Source organism: Procambarus clarkii, chromosome 88 (genome assembly GCF_040958095.1).
Source record: "Procambarus clarkii isolate CNS0578487 chromosome 88, FALCON_Pclarkii_2.0, whole genome shotgun sequence".
Classification (NCBI taxonomy): domain Eukaryota; kingdom Metazoa; phylum Arthropoda; class Malacostraca; order Decapoda; family Cambaridae; genus Procambarus; species Procambarus clarkii.
The window spans coordinates 14,050,864-14,070,303 of record NC_091237.1 but is presented as its reverse complement, the minus strand read 5'-3'; the positions used below and the strand labels follow the sequence as shown (position 1 = coordinate 14,070,303).

At 48.8% G+C, this 19,440-nt stretch overlaps 1 protein-coding gene across 16 annotated transcripts in view; it reads right to left on the bottom strand.

Moving 5' to 3' along the window:
* LOC123745872 (rho family-interacting cell polarization regulator 2) overlaps nucleotides 1–19,440 on the bottom strand; it is a 287,993-nt gene that overhangs the window by 66,406 nt on the left and 202,147 nt on the right. For 4 of the 16 annotated variants that reach the window (XM_045726966.2, XM_045726969.2, XM_045726968.2 and 1 more), the window contains exon 1: nucleotides 7,555–7,858. The exons of the other annotated variants lie outside the window; for them this stretch is intronic. In XM_045726966.2, the coding sequence (XP_045582922.1) occupies nucleotides 7,555–7,569 (15 nt within the window). In that variant the 5' untranslated portion in view covers nucleotides 7,570–7,858. Of the gene's footprint in view, nucleotides 1–7,554; nucleotides 7,859–19,440 lie in introns of those variants that run through there. 16 annotated transcript variants of the gene reach the window in all.

Below are 19,440 nucleotides of genomic sequence, written 5' to 3'. Positions count from 1 at the left end.
CCCTGTATTACTGGGAGATACAGCCAAAGCCCTGTATCACTGGCAGATACAGCCAAAGCCCTGTATTACTGGGAGATACAGCCAAAGCCCTGTATTACTGGGAGATACAGCCAAAGCCCTGTATCACTGGGAGATACAGCCAAAGCCCTGTATTACTGGCTGATACAGCCAAAGCCCTGTATCACTGGGAGATACAGCCAAAGCCCTGTATTACTGGGAGATACAGCCAAAGCCCTGTATCACTGGCAGATACAGCCAAAGCCCTGTATTACTGGGAGATACAGCCAAAGCCCTGTATTACTGGCTGATACAGCCAAAGCCCTGTATCACTGGGAGATACAGCCAAAGCCCTGTATTACTGGGAGATACAGTCAAAGCCCTGTATCACTGGCAGATACAGCCAAAGCCCTGTATTACTGGGAGATACAGTCAAAGCCCTGTATCACTGGGAGATACAGCCAAAGCCCTGTATTACTGGCTGATACAGCCAAAGCCCTGTATCACTGGGAGATACAGCCAAAGCCCTGTATTACTGGGAGATACAGTCAAAGCCCTGTATCACTGGCAGATACAGCCAAAGCCCTGTATCACTGGGAGATACAGTCAAAGCCCTGTATCACTGGGAGATACAGCCAAAGCCCTGTATCACTGGGAGATACAGCCAAAGCCCTGTATCACTGGGAGATACAGTCAAAGCCCTGTATCACTGGGAGATACAGCCAAAGCCCTGTATCACTGGCTGATACAGCCAAAGCCCTGTATCACTGGTAGATACAGCCAAAGCCCTGTATCACTGGCAGATACAGCCAAAGCCCTGTATTACTGGCTGATACAGCCAAAGCCCTGTATCACTGGGAGATACAGACAAAGCCCTGTATCACTGGGAGATACAGCCAAAGCCCTGTATCACTGGGAGATACAGCCAAAGCCCTGTATCACTGGCAGATACAGCCAAAGCCCTGTATCACTGGGAGATACAGCCAAAGCCCTGTATCACTGGCTGATACAGCCAAAGCCCTGTATCACTGGTAGATACAGCCAAAGCCCTGTATCACTGGGAGATACAGTCAAAGCCCTGTATTACTGGCTGATACAGCCAAAGCCCTGTATCACTGGGAGATACAGCCAAAGCCCTGTATCACTGGGAGATACAGCCAAAGCCCTGTATCACTGGGAGATACAGCCAAAGCCCTGTATCACTGGCAGATACAGCCAAAGCCCTGTATCACTGGGAGATACAGCCAAAGCCCTGTATCACTGGCTGATACAGCCAAAGCCCTGTATCACTGGTAGATACAGCCAAAGCCCTGTATCACTGGGAGATACAGTCAAAGCCCTGTATTACTGGCTGATACAGCCAAAGCCCTGTATCACTGGGAGATACAGCCAAAGCCCTGTATCACTGGGAGATACAGCCAAAGCCCTGTATCACTGGGAGATACAGCCAAAGCCCTGTATCACTGGCAGATACAGCCAAAGCCCTGTATTACTGGCTGATACAGCCAAAGCCCAGTATCACTGGCAGATACAGCCAAAGCCCTGTATCACTGGGAGATACAGCCAAAGCCCTGTATCACTGGGAGATACAGTCAAAGCCCTGTATTACTGGCTGATACAGCCAAAGCCCTGTATCACTGGGAGATACAGCCAAAGCCCTGTATCACTGGGAGATACAGCCAAAGCCCTGTATTACTGGCTGATACAGCCAAAGCCCTGTATCACTGGGAGATACAGCCAAAGCCCTGTATCACTGGGAGATACAGCCAAAACCCTGTATTACTGGCTGATACAGCCAAAGCCCTGTATCACTGGGAGATACAGCCAAAGCCCTGTATTACTGGCTGATACAGCCAAAGCCCTGTATCACTGGCAGATACAGCCAAAGCCCTGTATTACTGGCTGATACAGCCAAAGCCCTGTATCACTGGCAGATACAGCCAAAGCCCTGTATCACTGGCTGATACAGCCAAAACCCTGTATCACTGGGAGATACAGCCAAAGCCCTGTATTACTGGCTGATACAGCCAAAGCCCTGTATCACTGGGAGATACAGTCAAAGCCCTGTATCACTGCTAGATACAGCCAAAGCCCTGTATTACTGGCTGATACAGCCAAAGCCCTGTATCACTGGCAGATACAGCCAAAGCCCTGTATTACTGGCTGATACAGCCAAAGCCCTGTAACACTGGCTGATACAGCCAAAGCCCTGTATCACTGGGAGATACAGCCAAAGCCCTGTATTACTGGGAGATACAGCCAAAGCCCTGTATCACTGGGAGATACAGCCAAAGCCCTGTATCACTGGGAGATACAGCCAAAGCCCTGTATCACTGGGAGATACAGCCAAAGCCCTGTATTACTGGGAGATACAGCCAAAGCCCTGTATCACTGCTAGATACAGCCAAAGCCCTGTATCACTGGGAGATACAGCCAAAGCCCTGTATCACAGCCAGATACAGCCAAAGCCCTGTATCACAGCCAGATACAGCCAAAGTCCTGTATCACTGACATACAAAACCCTAATATCATTCATTCTCCCAAACCAAATTGAGAAATAAATAAAGAACTGTGAAAATAACCGTTGCTGTTCTTGTGAAGTCCAGAAGGAAAAGAAAACCAGAGCGGAAATGACACCCTGACACGCCCTTCTACTGCCTCATATACGATATATAAAAGAACCTTTTACTGGTTGTATAGACTATATAACAACTGGACTCTCCTGATATATGACCCAACACCTTTGGAGAGATTAATCCGTCCATTCAACTCCTTGGAAGGCAATGTATTGAACTCTGTTTCACACTCTCCACAAATAAGATGATAACATACTCCAATGTTGCAAGAGTATGCAAATTAATGCAAAACAAGAAGTTGTAAATTAATAGTGAAATACTTGAGTGGGTTGACCACTATCGGTACCTTGAGGTTACTGTCAGTTCTAGCAAGGGAAACAGGGAAGTTTGAGCAACTAATACATGAACGAATCGTCTCTGAGTCGTAATTAAAATGATGTATATACGCAGCATGTATGTATGTATGTATGTATGTATGTATGTATGTATGTATGTATGTATGTATGTATGTATGTATGTATGTATGTATGTATGTATACTCCCTCATAGACTATACTGCACCAGTTTTTATTAACATATTCCTGAAACGATATGTAATGAAGCCATTGCAATCCTTTCTTGAACTCCAAAATATCTAATCTACGACAAGAACTGTGTGTTAAAATGAATTCCAGGTATTAAAAACAAAGTTAAGGAAAAGAATATTACAAACAGGGTTAAAGAATTGAGTTTCCTGGTCCTCTTGTCCTTCCAGTACTTTGGTGGAACTGGCCATAGTCTTAATGACAGACTAAAAACAAAAAACAAAATAAGTGTCAAGTCTGAAGACTTAAACCATGACCTCTCTTGGGTCATGTTAAGGCCAACCTATAGGATGATTTAGAGTCCCTAACATGATGGAAGTGAGCAGTGACAGAAGAGAGCAGTGTTTAACATGACAGAAGAAAGCAGTGTTTAACATGACAGAAGAAAGCAGTGTTTAACATGACAGAAGAAAGCAGTGTTTAACATGACAGAAGAAAGCAGTGTTTAACATGACAGAAGAAAGCAGTGTTTAACATGACAGAAGAGAGCAGTGTTTAACATGACAGAAGAAAGCAGTGTTTAACATGACAGAAGAAAGCAGTGTTTAACATGACAGCAGAGAGCAGTGTTTAACATGACAGAAGAGAGCAGTGTTTAACATGACAGAAGAGAGCAGTGTTTAACATGACAGAAGAGAGCAGTGCTTGTGCCTACAGACTTCACAATTCATTCGTGAAGTTTAGTCTTGACTTTATTGCTATTGGCGCTTAATTCCCTTTCTCAGTGCACAGTTAAATGTTCTATCTTTAATAACAGGTGACCTGACCCGTTTTCTTTACTCTCATTAACTGCTGTGATATATTTCACCCATCTCGTCTTACACCTTATATTCTTACTCTTATATTTTGACTTTCTTCCCCATTCTTTGTTTCACGACTTGATAATGGTCCGAAACGTCTTTTTTCTCCATTTTCTTCCATATCGTTCACTCCAGAATGTTGCTATTTTACTGTGTAGATTTGGGACTTGGCTCTCCAGTATCTTCCAGGTGTATATTATTTGATATATCCCTCGTCTAGAACTTTATAAACACCTCCAAAGGATAACTGATCAACCAGGCTGTGATTCATCCGTCAGAGTGCGAAGAGCCGCGTCCAACACCCTGGGTGACTAGACCACCGACCAGTTTAGTCCAGAGACCGGGCCACGGGGACGTTGATCCCCGTACACCTCCCCCCATTATGAGAAATAACATCTCTGCCTCCTCTGACAACCTGGGGCCAGATTCACGAAAGCACTTACGCAAGCACTTACGAACGAGTACATCTTTCCTCAATCTATGACGGCTTTGGTTACATTTATTGAACAGTTTACAAGCATGAAAACTTGCCAATCAACTGTTGTTATTGTTATAAACAGCCTCCTGGTGCTTCCGAGCTCATTAACTGTTTAATAATTGTAAACAAAACCGCCAAAGATTGAGGAAAGATGTACAGGTTCGTAAGTGCTTGCGTAACTGCTTTCGTGAATCTGGCACTGTGTTCATTTGAGAACTGACACCAGTAATCACCATCCAGATGAATTCGACTTCGAGCATACAGCTGTTTGATGGTCCTCCACTGACTCAGAGGCAAGATGAAAGACCTTGTTACCTTTTAATCATTAACCAAGTGTTAAGAGAAGTATAAGAAGAGGACAAGTAAACCACGGTATTACACAGGAATACTACGGGCTCACCATAGCCCGTGCTGCTTGGAACTTTTTGTTCCAAGTAGCGAATCTTAAACAACAACAACAACAACACGAACATGATAAGTTGGTGCCTTTGCTAAGGTTGCAGTAAACAAAGACAGTATTGAACGGAATCTTGAGTTATCAAATAGGTCCCTTAAAAGTGTCATTAGACGAGAACTCCTGGATGAATTTGAAGAAAGTAGAACAGTGCAAACACAGCAGTAGAACAGATTTGTATGGGGCAAGTAACAAAGTCAGTAGACTAACAGATGTTGTCACAGCTCGTATAAGACTTGGCTACAAGTATCTCTGGCAGTTCGGCTTGTATAGGGATCTAGATGAAGTAAAGTGTAAAGTGTGTGGACAAAGACAGGGACACACACACTCGAACACTATATCTTGGACTGTAGTAAAATTGAGCCGTTTAGACATAAATCTAAACTCACGCTGTATGAAATGTCGAACCATCTTATTACTAAGGATAAAATACCTGAAATCCTTGCACTGTGTTCAAATTTCGCTTCCAGTAGATCAACAACATATGAGATCAAGAAACAAGTAGTGTATTGTGAAGACTAATAATAACAATATCTCCATAGCTCAAACAATTATGTATTAGCGATAACATCTACCATTAATGTATAATGACTTACTGTAAATATATAGCTCTTGAAATAGAACATTTCTCTGTAACTAGCTGACAATGTAATTATAAGGTGTGAAGGATAGATGAAATTGTTTATGTAATAATCTCCGTTGAGGTCTGATAAAGACCTTTTGTGCCCTCTGTAATGCTTTTTGCGCTACTGCTCACAGGATGAGTATGGGGTGCACAATTAACTAGCCACCTCCGGCGCCAACAATCAATCCGGTAAACTCGTCCGTAGGTAACCAGTCCTACAGTGTGTTTACACTTCAAGTTTGTAGAATCAGTAGGCGGGTTTTCCTTCATACTGTACACAGCATTGGTACACCTTCCATCCCATCCTTAGACCAACCCGTCCGTGACGACATTGTGTATTTTTAGACCAGGTTAAGAAATCTCTGATTTTCCGGATAAGTCTATTATTAAGTGGTCGGGGAATCACCTGATTAGAAAGAATATCTTCATATTTATGCAGGCGATGAGTCACAATAACGTGGCTAAAGTAAGTTGACCAGACCACACACTAGAAGGTGAAGGGACGACGACGTTTCGGTCCGTCCTGGACCATTCTCAAGTCGATTGAGAATGGTCCAGGATTGACAATGATTGAGAATCGACTTGAGAATGGTCCAAGACGGACCGAAACGTCGTCGTCCCTTCACCTTCTAGTGTGTGGTCTGGTCAACATAACTGTTCATAGTCACCCCTGCGAGATATAGACATGGACAAGCAAAGGACAACGCAATGCGTCACATCCGAGTCGGTCAAGAATGTCGAGGTCAAGATCAGGTTAGTCCCCGATTTAAACTTTGCTTAGAAAACGGAAGTCTTTCCTGACGGGATACTGGCCAATTACTGGGAAGCCGCTGCTTCACGGTGGGTCAGATTCACGAAGCAGTTACGCAAGTACTTACGAACGTGTACATCTTTCCTCAATCTTTGACGGCTTTGGTTACATTTATTAAACAGTTTACAAGCATGAAAACTTGCTAATCAACTGTTGTTATTGTTATAAACAGCCTCCTGGTGCTTCGGAACTCATTAACTGTTTAATAATTGTAAACAAAGCCGCCAAAGATTGAGAAAAGATGTACAGCTTCGTAAGTGCTTGCGTAACTGCTTCGTGAATCTGGTCCCTCGTCCTCTCCAGTAGTAATACCAACAATGTTGTATTAAATTGCTCGAACCTAACCTAGCAGACCCTTCACGCATAGAAAACGTGGTTGTTTATGAACCCCTATGGTACCTCTCACGGTACCAACAGTACCCCCAGCCCTGCCACCACCAGTACCCCTCACAGTACCAACAGTACCCCCCCAGCCCTGCCACCACCAGTACCCCTCACAGTACCAACAGTACCCCCCCAGCCCTGCCACCACCAGTACCTCTCACAGTACCAACAGTACCCCCAGCCCTGCCATCACCAGTACCCCTCACAGTACCAACAGTACACCCAGCCCTGCCACCACCAGTACCCCTCACAGTACCAACAGTACACCCAGCCCTGCCACCACCAGTACCCCTCACAGTACCAACAGTACCCCCCCAGCCCTGCCACCACCAGTACCCCTCACAGTACCAACAGTACCCCCCCCCAGCCCTGCCACCACCAGTACCCCTCACAGTACCAACAGTACCCCCACTCCTGCCACCACCAGTACCCCTCACAGTACCAACAGTACCCCCACTCCTGCCACCACCAGTACCCCTCTCAGTACCAACAGTACACCCACTCCTGCCACCACCAGTACCCCTCTCAGTACCAACAGTACACCCACTCCTGCCACCACCAGTACCCCTCTCAGTACCAACAGTACACCCACTCCTGCCACCACCAGTACCCCTCTCAGTACCAACAGTACACCCACTCCTGCCACCACCAGTACCCCTCTCAGTACCAACAGTACACCCAGCCCTGCCACCACCAGTACCCCCCCTCACAGTACCAACAGTACCCCCCCAGCCCTGCCACCACCAGTACCCCCCACAGTACCAACAGTACCCCCAGCCCTGCCATCACCAGTACCCCTCACAGTACCAACAGTACACCCACTCCTGCCACCACAGTACACTTACATTACAATATAACATGTCGCGATGACTTCAGAACTCCCAACTCTTCGTAGCTCGGACACTACATTTTTTCATTTACAAAACACTTTGTAAATGTGTTGTAAATACAAATCACACCATTATTTTACACCACAACCCACACACAGACGCTTGTGCACACCCGCAGATGTTGATATAATCCCAGAAAAGCGTCACGCACTTTGTACACACACGACAAGCGAATCCCGAGTCATTAGGAGTTGATTGGTGCGTGTAACGGAGGCCAGAGACGGCGCGCGCACATCCTCTCCCTCTGACTGTCAAGACAACACTGATGGGAACCCAGCTGGAAGCTTCCGACCTCACTTCACCCCGATGCCCCTCGCCCAGTTACCAATTACCATATTTGCTATTTTTCCCCATTTCGAGTTGATTTAATAACAAAAGAATAAATAATCGTAGACGGAATGTAAATCTTGGCCCGCCTTCAAGGCGGGCCAAGGAGAAAAATTAAGACAGTGGATGTTTGAGAGAGAAAAATGGTTTCTAAATCTATTTCTAAATCCCTAATCCTGTCCTAGCCCCAGCATCCCCCCAGCATCCCTCCAGCATCCCAGACCATGAACTTCCTGCCTCATCTGCCTCATCTCCTGCCATCTTGGTTATCCCTCAAGGTTATCCGGCCACAGGGGCGTGACACAGCTGGCCACAGGGGCGTGACACAGCTGGCCACAGGGGCGTGACACAGCTGGCCACAGGGACGTGACACAGCTGACCACAGGGGCGTGACACAGCCGGCCACAGGGGCGTGACACAGCCGGCCACAGGGGCGTGACACAGCCGGCCACAGGGGCGTGACACAGCTGACCACAGGGACGTGACACAGCTGACCACAGAGACGTGACACAGCCGGCCACAGGGAGGTGACACAGCTGGCCACAGGGGCGTGACACAGCCGGCCACAGGGGCGTGACACAGCCGGCCACAGGGGCGTGACACAGCCGGCCACAGGGGCGTGACACAGCCGGCCACAGGGGCGTGACACAGCCGGCCACAGGGGCGTGACACAGCCGGCCACAGGGGCGTGACACAGCTGACCACAGGGACGTGACACAGCTGACCACAGAGACGTGACACAGCCGGCCACAGGGGCGTGACACAGCCGGCCACAGGGGCGTGACACAGCCGGCCACAGGGGCGTGACACAGCCGGCCACAGGGGCGTGACACAGCCGGCCACAGGGGCGTGACACAGCTGACCACAGGGGCGTGACACAGCTGACCACAGAGACGTGACACAGCCGGCCACAGGGGCGTGACACAGCTGACCACAGGGGCGTGACACAGCTGACCACAGGGGCGTGACACAGCTGGCCACAGGGACGTGACGCAGCTGACCACAGGGACGTGACACAGCTGACCACAGGGGCGTGACACAGCTGACCACAGGGGCGTGACACAGCCGGCCACAGGGGCGTGACACAGCCGGCCACAGGGACGTGACACAGCCGGCCACAGGGGCGTGACACAGCCGGCCACAGGGGCGTGACACAGCTGGCCACAGGGGCGTGACGCAGCTGACCACAGGGGCGTGACACAGCTGACCACAGGGACGTGACACAGCTGGCCACAGGGGCGTGACACAGCTGACCACAGGGGCGTGACACAGCTGACCACAGGGACGTGACACAGCTGACCACAGGGACGTGACACAGCTGGCCACAGGGGCGTGACACAGCTGACCACAGGGGCGTGACACAGCCGGCCACAGGGGCGTGACACAGCTGACCACAGGGACGTGACACAGCTGACCACAGAGACGTGACACACCTGACCACAGAGACGTGACACAGCTGACCACAGAGACGTGACACAGCTGACCACAGGGACCTGACACAGCTGACCACAGAGACGTGACACAGCTGACCACAGGGACGTGACACTCAGTGGCTGACACCGCTGGTCAGTCAGCTTCCTCTCTCCGCTGACGCAAGAACTTGAACGCGAGAACTTTCTTCTTAAGGTCCAGTCACGTTGAGTTTAAGTCACAGAGCGGAAGCTGAGCCAACGTTTCCATCACCGGGGAATATGGATGTGTGTGTGGAGCACCACTGTGGAGAGTGTGTGGAACACCACTGTGGAGCATGTGTGTGGAGCACCACTGTGGAGCGTGTGTGGAGCACCACTGTGGAGCATGTGTGGAACACCACTGTGGAGCATGTGTGGAGCACCACTGTGGAGAGTGTGTGGAGCACCACTGTGGAGCATGTGTGTGGAGCACCACTGTGGAGCATGTGTGGAGCACCACTGTGGAGCATGTGTGTGGAGCACCACTGTGGAGAGTGTGTGGAACACCACTGTGGAGAGTGTGTGGAACACCACTGTGGAGAGTGTGTGGAACACCACTGTGGAGCATGTGTGGAGCACCACTGTGGAGCATGTGTGTGGAGCACCACTGTGGAGAGTGTGTGGAACACCACTGTGGAGAGTGTGTGGAACACCACTGTGGAGCATGTGTGTGGAGCACCACTGTGGAGCATGTGTGTGGAGCACCACTGTGGAGAGTGTGTGGAACACCACTGTGGAGAGTGTGTGGAACACCACTGTGGAGAGTGTGTGGAACACCACTGTGGAGCATGTGTGGAGCACCACTGTGGAGCATGTGTGTGGAGCACCACTGTGGAGAGTGTGTGGAACACCACTGTGGAGAGTGTGTGGAACACCACTGTGGAGCATGTGTGTGGAGCACCACTGTGGAGCATGTGTGTGGAGCACCACTGTGGAGAGTGTGTGGAACACCACTGTGGAGCATGTGTGGAGCGGAGGAAGCTGGAGAACACTGCTTCTGCATGTGTGGAGTAGAGGCAGATGGGAGGAATCTTCCAGTTAATTCCAGTTGTCGGGGACAGGAAGCCTATGCACATACACTAGTTTTCTAATACTCAAGAGATGGTAATTAAGGAGGAGCTGTAATGACGGCCCCAGAGTGACAGAAACAAGCACATCTCTCACAATGCTAACACAGTTGATTGACGGTTGAGAGGCGGGACCAAAGAGCCAGAGCTCAACCCCCGCAACCACAATTAGGTGAGTAATTAACAAGAATCAGAGGAGAGGACCCGCCACTACACCTAAATGGCAAAAAATAAGAAAAAAAGATCCCCTCTCCACCCAGAAGACCGGGCCCGTGGGGGCACTAATCCACGGAAACACCTCAATGTAACGTCACAGTAAGAGCCAGCGTTACTGAATTGCGTGACAGCACAGTAGAGGTGCGGGAGTGGCTCAGATGAGGACAGTTGTTGTTTAATAAGATTCAGCTACTGGGAACAAAAAGTTCCACGTAGCACGGGCTATGGTGAGCCCGTAGTGGACTTACCTGGCACAGGAGCGGAGCAAGTAGCACGGGCTATGGTGAGCCCGTAGTGGACTTACCTGGCACAGGAGCGGAGCAAGTAGCACGGGCTATGGTGAGCCCGTAGTGGACTTACCTGGCACAGGAGCGGGGCTGTAACTTCGTGACCCGATGAGGACAGGTTGAGGTAGGCGTGAGAGACTACAGGCGGACTACAGGCGGACTACAGGCGGACTACAGGAAGGATGACACATGAGATGATGTAATTTGTAGTAAGGAAATGTGAAGATGTCACCTCTCAGGAAGGAAGGAGAGGGGAGGAAAGTGCGCCATATGTACAATGGAGACAAGAGGACATGAACAGAAACTCGTACAAAATGTACACAGAACTCTGCCCTGGCGCCAGATTCACGAAAGCACTTACGAACCTGTACATCTTTCCTCAATCTTTGACGGCTTTGGTTATATTTATTAAATAGTTTACAAGCATGAAAACTTCCCATTCAGCTATTGTTATTGTTATAAACAGCCTCCTGGTGCTTCGGAGGTCATTAACTGTTTAATAATTGTAAACAAAGCCGCCAAAGATTGAGAAAAAATGTACAGGTTCGTAAGTGCTTTCGTGAATCTGGCTCCTGGAGACTACAGGAAAGCGCTGACGAGAGCCAGAAAAGAGCTCACCAAGAGTCACCAGAGCACCAATTTGACGACGATATACCGGCAAAAGCTTGACCAACCAAATCCAACAGCCTGATGATTGACCATTCCAGCAACCAGAAGGCCTGGTCAGGGAACCGGGCCGAGGAAACGTTCAGCCCCGGAATCAACGCAAGGTAACCCAAGCTTAACAAGAAACAACAGCGAGAGAGGAAAGTAAGGAGCACTCTCCCAGAAAGTGACAAGTGTGTGAGGAAGACAAACATTATGTGCTCCCAGGAATGTGCACAACACAGCTATGTGAGAACCCTTTTTTTCATTTTTTTCCGACTCGCGGCCTTATTTTCTAATACTCAAAAGACCTTTTCTAATACTCAAAAGACCTTTTCTAATACTCAAAAGACCTTTTCTAATACTCAAAAGACCTTTTCTAATACTCAAAAGACCTTTTCTAATACTCAAAAGACCTTTTCTAATACTCAAAAGACCTTTTCTAATACTCAAAAGACCTTTTCTAATACTCAAAAGACCTTTTCTAATACTCAAAAGACCTTTTCTAATACTCAAAAGACCTTTTCTAATACTCAAAAGACCTTTTCTAATACTCAAAAGACCTTTTCTAATACTCAAAAGACCTTTTCTAATACTCAAAAGACCTTTTCTAATACTCAAAAGACCTTTTCTAATACTCAAAAGACCTTATCTAATACTCAAAAGACCTTATCTAATACTCAAAAGACCTTTTCTAATACTCAAAAGACCTTATCTAATACTCAAAAGACCTTTTCTAATACTCAAAAGACCTTTTCTAATACCCAAAAGACCTTTTCTAATACTCAAAAGACCTTTTCTAATACTCAAAAGACCTTATCTAATACTCAAAAGACCTTTTCTAATACTCAAAAGACCTTTTCTAATACTCAAAAGACCTTTTCTAATACTCAAAAGACCTTTTCTAATACTCAAAGGACCTTTTCTAATACTCAAAAGACCTTTTCTAATACTCAAAAGACCTTTTCTAATACTCAAAAGACCTTATCTAATACTCAAAAGACCTTTTCTAATACTCAAAAGACCTTTTCTAATACTCAAAAGACCTTATCTAATACTCAAAAGACCTTTTCTAATACCCAAAAGACCTTTTCTAATACTCAAAAGACCTGAGCCCCCCCCCCCCCGCCCCCTGCCACTCATAATTAAAATAAAAAAATGACTAATCAGGATTTTTTACTCACTCACTCACCACTTGTAATTCTCAATGATTCAGATATTCTGAACAAGTACTGAGGATTAAGGCTCCGCTATCTACAAGAAACCCTCGTGTGGTTAGGAATGATTAAGATAATTCAAGATCATTATCTTGGATGATCAAGAAAAATATTAGCTCTTGTAGCAGCCACTGGAGAGCAGATAACAACGTCTTATAGGAACTAGACCCAACCAAAGCTGATATTATTAAGGTGATTGGCCAGTAGAAAATAACATAATGTTTAGCTGTGATCAATTGCAGGTACATAGATATGGTACACATGAGGACCTTAAACAATATACCAGGTACAAGATACATTCAGATCTGGCCACAGTAGGAGAGTATCATGTAAAGGATCTGGGAATAATGATGTTTGACGACCTAACGTTTAGGGAGCATAAACATACTGGTGTTGTCCCGTCTTGAGTACTGCTCAGTACTCACTCAGTACTCAGGAGAGGTTGCAGAAATAGATGGAGTACAGAGAACATATACGGTACACATAGACGAGATAAGCACCTAAATTATTGGGATTGTCTCAAAATGTACTCTCTAGAAAGGAGACGAGAGAGGTGTCAAATAATATATAAATGACGGGTACTGGAGAGCCAGGTCCCAAATATGCACAGTAAAGTAACAACATAATGAAATGAACGATATGAATGGAAATGGAGAATAGAGGCAATGAAGAACAGAGGTGCCATAGGCACAATCAGAGAACACTGAACATCAGAGGTCAGCGGCTGTTCAATATTCTCCCAGCAAGTATAAGAAATATTGCAGGAACAAAAGTGGAAGTCTTCAAGAAAGAACTGGACAGTTTTCTGCAAGAAGTGCCGGACCAACCGGGCTGTAGTTAATATGTGGGCCTGCGGGCCGCTCAACGCAACAGCCTGTTGGACCAACCTCTCGCAAGTAGAAGAACCTCAGAGCCTCATCTTGGTACAATCCAGGTACAGAGCCAAATCTGATGACACCATGACTTCTGTACTGTTAGCCGCTAACTAAGATTTTCAATGAAAACCTGGAACTAGATATCGCAGGGAACTCGCCCTGCCCTGGGATCGAACTCTGATCTAATCAAGAGTGTGCTGACTGCGTTAGCCAGTGAGCCGGGACCATGATGCCCTACACGTGGCTCCAGAAGAAGGCGTTCAGGACTTGCAAGATCCTTGGAGCAAGACCCGTAGGTCCCCGTAGGTCAGGGTCAAGGTCAGGGTCCCCGTAGCACAGTCGCTTTCGTTCTCGACTCAATAAAAATTCTGGGTTCGAGTCCCGGGCGGGACAGAAGTGGTTGGGCGTGTTTGCTATCACCTAATTCCCCTGCTCACCCCCAGGCGTTTGCTTGCAGTTCCACCTTGTGGGAGACTTCGATACAAGCCTGTGTGTACACTGGTATATACACAGGCTGCTTGTCCCCCGACAAAATGTATTGTCAATTATGAATTTTCCGACGGAAGACATGAGACCAGAAGGAACTACCAAGTTCAATAACTTTCTTATAAGTTACCAGAAAATCTGTCAAGTGGGAAGCGGTCAAGACAAGGACGGAGACCCAGCAACCAGGGAACTAAAAGTCTTCAAAACTGTAGATTTCTCAACCTTTTTTTGTGGCAGATGTACCTCATACCTATACCTATATCTATGGGCAGCACAAAACGTCCACTAGACTGTGCGACACAGTGGTTGCAAGGATCGGGTTGGGTTACCATTACCTGTGGCAGGTGGCTGCAGGTGACGGGTCTCCCAATCCTGAGCACTCCAGTTGCAAACTCTGTGAGCAGGAACTACGGCACGATCTCCCACACTACATCACTGAATGCCCAGTTATTAGACCTTTCAGACCAGTTGGCATGAGGTACCTGGAACTTTGCAATTACTTTATTCACTCTCGTGTTCTTGAAGATATCCTCACAGTGTACCCAAAATTTGCCAGTGCAGACTACTGAACCTATGGCCTTGTGTGACTAACCATCCTGCGAGATGGGGACTTGTGTTACCACTGCTACCTTATTCACTCTTGTGTTGATGATATCCTCATAATGCACCCGGAGTCTGTCAGTGCAGACTACTGACCACATGCCTCTGTATGACTAACCATCCTGTGTGTTGGGGATGTTTTAGCATCAGCATAGGGGGAGCCGGTCGGCCGAGCGGACAGCACACTGGACTTGTGATCCTGTGGTCCTGGGTTCGATCCCAGGCGCCGGCGAGAAACAATGGGCAGAGTTTCTTTCACCCTATGCCCCTGTTACCTAGCAGTAAAATAGGTACCTGGGTGTTAGTCAGCTGTCACTGGCTGCTTCCTGGGGGTGGAGGCCTGGTCGAGGACCGGACCGCGGGGACACTAAAGCCCCGAAATCATCTCAAGATAACCTCAAGATGCCCCAAGACACTCAGAGAGGATTGACGAGCAAGAGTAAACAATATTCCAGTTATTGCTGGCAGTCAATTTTCTTTAGTGAAATAAAATATATATTTTATTACGTGTTGAGGGAAGGGAATGGGTGGGAACCATGCCATAGGAAGACGGTATAGTGGATAGGGAGCGGATGTGGGCATAGGAGAGATAAGGATGATAAAGGAGGGAAAATGAAGGAACAAACAAAACAATAGTGGCTGCACCACAGATCTCCCCCCCCCCCACCCCCTCAACACACACTCGCGAGTTAAAAACAAAGTCTATCTCTGATCTCTTGGGATAAGACGGGGCTCGAACCCATGTAATCCCGATTAAGAGCGTTAGAACTTGGATCAGGAAGACACACCCGGAGAGTCGGAGCCCAGCCCTCTGGGGACGTGGGCCAGGTAGTGGAGATTAGTGCAAGGGGCCGCTGCTGGACGCCAGGGGGGGGGGGGGGGGGAGGGGAGGGGAGGGGAGGGGAGGGGAGGGGAGGGGAGGGGAGGGGAGGGGAGGGGAGGGGAGGGGAGGGGGAGGGGAGGGGATGGGAGGGGAGGGGAGGGGAGGGGAGGGGAGGGGAGGGGAGAGGTGGAGAGGGGGAGAGGGGGAAGAGGGGGGGAGAGGGGGAAGAGGGGGAAGAGGGGGGAAGAGGGGGGAAGAGGGGGGAAGAGGGGGGAAGAGGGGGGGAAGAGGGGGGGAAGAGGGGGAAGGGGGGGAAGAGGGGGGAGAGGGGGAAGAGGGGGAAGAGGGGGAAGAGGGGAAAGAGGGGAAAGAGGGGGAAGAGGGGGGAAGAGGGGAGAGGGGGAAGAGGGGGGAGAGGGGGAAGAGGGGGAGAGGGGGAAGAGGGGGGAGAGGGGGAAGAGGGGGAAGAGGGGGGAAGAGGGGGGGAAGAGGGGGAAAGAGGGGGGAGAGGAGAGGGGAGGAGGGAGGGGGCTGGGTTTGTGGGGGAAAATCCTGAAAATAGGTTAAGTCAAGCCCCAGGCACAAGGCACCAGCAGAATCAACATGGCATTTTACCAACCTATCACTGATTGCAATCCATTAATATACACAAATATTAGATGCAGCTCTTACACATATGCACTATTCTCTACATTCTTCACAAATAATACATCAGATTAATCCCTCAGCCAGGAAAATCCCCAACTTAAAATTGAAAATCACAGACCAATTTCCCTCCTCGAAGTACCTGGCAAAATATTCGACAAAAATTAATCCGAGATTTGTGAAGAGGTTAGACAAATACCACACCGGACAACATGGTTTAAGCAGCCGCAGAGGGGCCCAGGAGCTATAGCCCTGATCTACGAGCATGCAACCAATGCAACGTCGAAAATACAAGACTGTAATATAGTGCTCAGAGATGTTTCGAAAGCTTTCAACGAAGTCTGGTCTAAAATCTAATAGGTCTGGCACACAGGTCTAAAATATTAGATATTTGAGCTAGGACTCCCACAGAGACTTACACTCACACTCTGCAGCTTTACACTCACACTCTGCAGCTTTACACTCACACTCTGCAGCTTTACACTCACACTCTGCAGCTTTACACTCACACTCTGCAGCTTTACACTCACACTCTGCAGCTTTACACTCACACTCTGCAGCTTTACACAACACAACTGCTAGGCTCAGTATCGGCAGCTACTTGGGTGAGTTAATAGAACAGAAAAGTGGAGTACCACAAGGAAGCCGCCTCTCTCCCACTCTGTTCAACATATATACAGCTGACCTGCCCCAACCCCAACATGGAGAATACATCACATGCGCTGATGACGTCACAACTATAATATGCTAAACAGGACCATCAAAGTCGCCAATAAAGCACAGAATAAACAAATCCTTAAGAAAACTGAGGAGATTCCGAAGCCTTAGCACGCACAAACAGCTACACTTATATAAGGCTCCAGTCTGGTCGCATCTAGACTATCCCCCAGTACCACTACACACCTTAAAGGAACTAACAAGCACAAACAGCTTCACTTATAAGGCTCCAGTACTGCCGCATCTAGACTATCCCCCAGTACCACTACACACCTTAAAGGAACTAACAAGCACAAACTTCAAGCAGTACAAAATAAGGCGGTAATAAGAGCAGCAAAACACCGTCCACCACATGATGAGACAGTCCAGGAGCTCCAGGAACTCCTGAACACAATCACTAAACATCAGACTACAGCACCAAGCCACCAGGGTGTGGAACACTGTGGTGATGTTAGAAGACCCCAATGTTAGATTACTCCAAGATGAGACGCCCCACTCCCACAGCTGGTGGTCCAAGATGAGACGCCCCACTCCCACAGTTGGTGGCCCAAGATGAGACGCCCCACTCCCACAGTTGGTGGCCCAAGATGAGACGCCCCACTCCCACAGCTGGTGGCCCAAGATGAGACGCCCCACTCCCACAGTTGGTGGCCCAAGATGAGACGCCCCACTCCCACAGCTGGTGGCCCAAGATGAGACGCCCCACTCCCACAGCTGGTGGCCCAAGATGAGACGCCCCACTCCCACAGCTGGTGGCCCAAGATGGGACGCCCCACTCCCACAGCTGGTGGCCCAAGATGAGACGCCCCACTCCCACAGCTGGTGGCCCAAGATGAGACGCCCCACTCCCACAGTTGGTGACCCAAGATGAGACGCCCCACTCCCACAGCTGGTGGCCCAAGATGAGACGCCCCACTCCCACAGTTGGTGACCCAAGATGAGACGCCCCACTCCCACAGCTGATGGCCCAAGATGAGACGCCCCACTCCCACAGCTGTGGCCCAAGATGAGACGCCCCACTCCCACAGCTGGTGGCCCAAGATGAGACGCCCCACTCCCACAGCTGGTGGTCCAAGATGAGATGCCCCACTCCCACAGCTGGTGGCCCAAGATGAGACGCCCCACTCCCACAGTTGGTGGCCCAAGATGAGACGCCCCACTCCCACAGCTGGTGGTCCAAGATGAGATGCCCCACTCCCACAGCAGGTGGCCCAAGATGAGACGCCCCACTCCCACAGCTGGTGGCCCAAGATGAGACGCCCCACTCCCACAGCTGGTGGCCCAAGATGAGACGCCCCACTCCCACAGCTGGTGGCCCAAGATGAGACGCCCCACTCCCACAGCTGGTGACCCAAGATGAGACGCCCCACTCCCACAGCTGGTGGCCCAAGATGAGACGCCCCACTCCCACAGCTGGTGGCCCAAGATGAGACGCCCCACTCCCACAGCTGGTGGCCCAAGATGAGACGCCCCGCTCCCACAGCTGGTGGCCCAAGATGAGACGCCCCACTCCCACAGCTAGTGACCCAAGATGAGACGCCCCACTCCCACAGCTAGTGACCCAAGAAACTAAATCAACTTGATGAAAACCCAGCCACACAATACATAATTCCTAGTTGAAATACTAAAGAGAAACTCCTCCCCTCTATTAAACAATAAAAAACTAACTCACTCACAAGAGAGAGCCAATACCCACACACCGTGTCAGCAAGGCGGACAGCCCGCCCGCTATCATAACTCATACAATCTTTCCCATTTCTAAACTTTTCCATTCATCCGTTCCTCTCTTTCGCTACTCCCGTCCTTACCGAGTTGTGCTGCACTCTTACCTATGAGTGTGCAGGTGTGGAGTTCAGAGTGCGTCGTAGAACCACATGTGACTGGTGAACACATGTGGGGTGGGAGGAAGGGAGGGCTGTGTGGAACAGGAGGGTGGAATAGAGAGAGGAAGGGTGAAACAGTAGGAACTGGTATGTAAACAAACACTGTAATGCCAGCGCCACATACAAGAGCCGTATACAGGGACTGAGTTACAAGGAAAGAAGAATGAGGAAGAGAGGGACATGATAACAACATCAAAGATACCAAAGGCAACTGACAAAGTATTCAAAACTGCAACATTAAAACCCCAGAAAACATGACTCCGGGCGAGAATGGGTGTAAACAGAGAGAGATGAGCCACAGTGACGTGAGAAACATCTACCAGATGAGTGTTGAACACACAGGGGCGAGAAGAATTAGTAATGAGACATGATACACAGTTTAAAAAAAGTAAATGTAATGAGAAATATGACCGCACCAAATAACACCAGCGAACAATTCCCATCAGAGTTCACACTGGAACCTGGTAATTGTCCAACTTTCACTCTAGGCTATTAGAAAATGTGGTAATGTTTGACCACCAATCATATTGGAGAAGTGTGGAACTATCCCCCCCCAATCTCTCTCTCTCTCTCTCTCTCTCTCTCTCTCTCTCTCTCTCTCT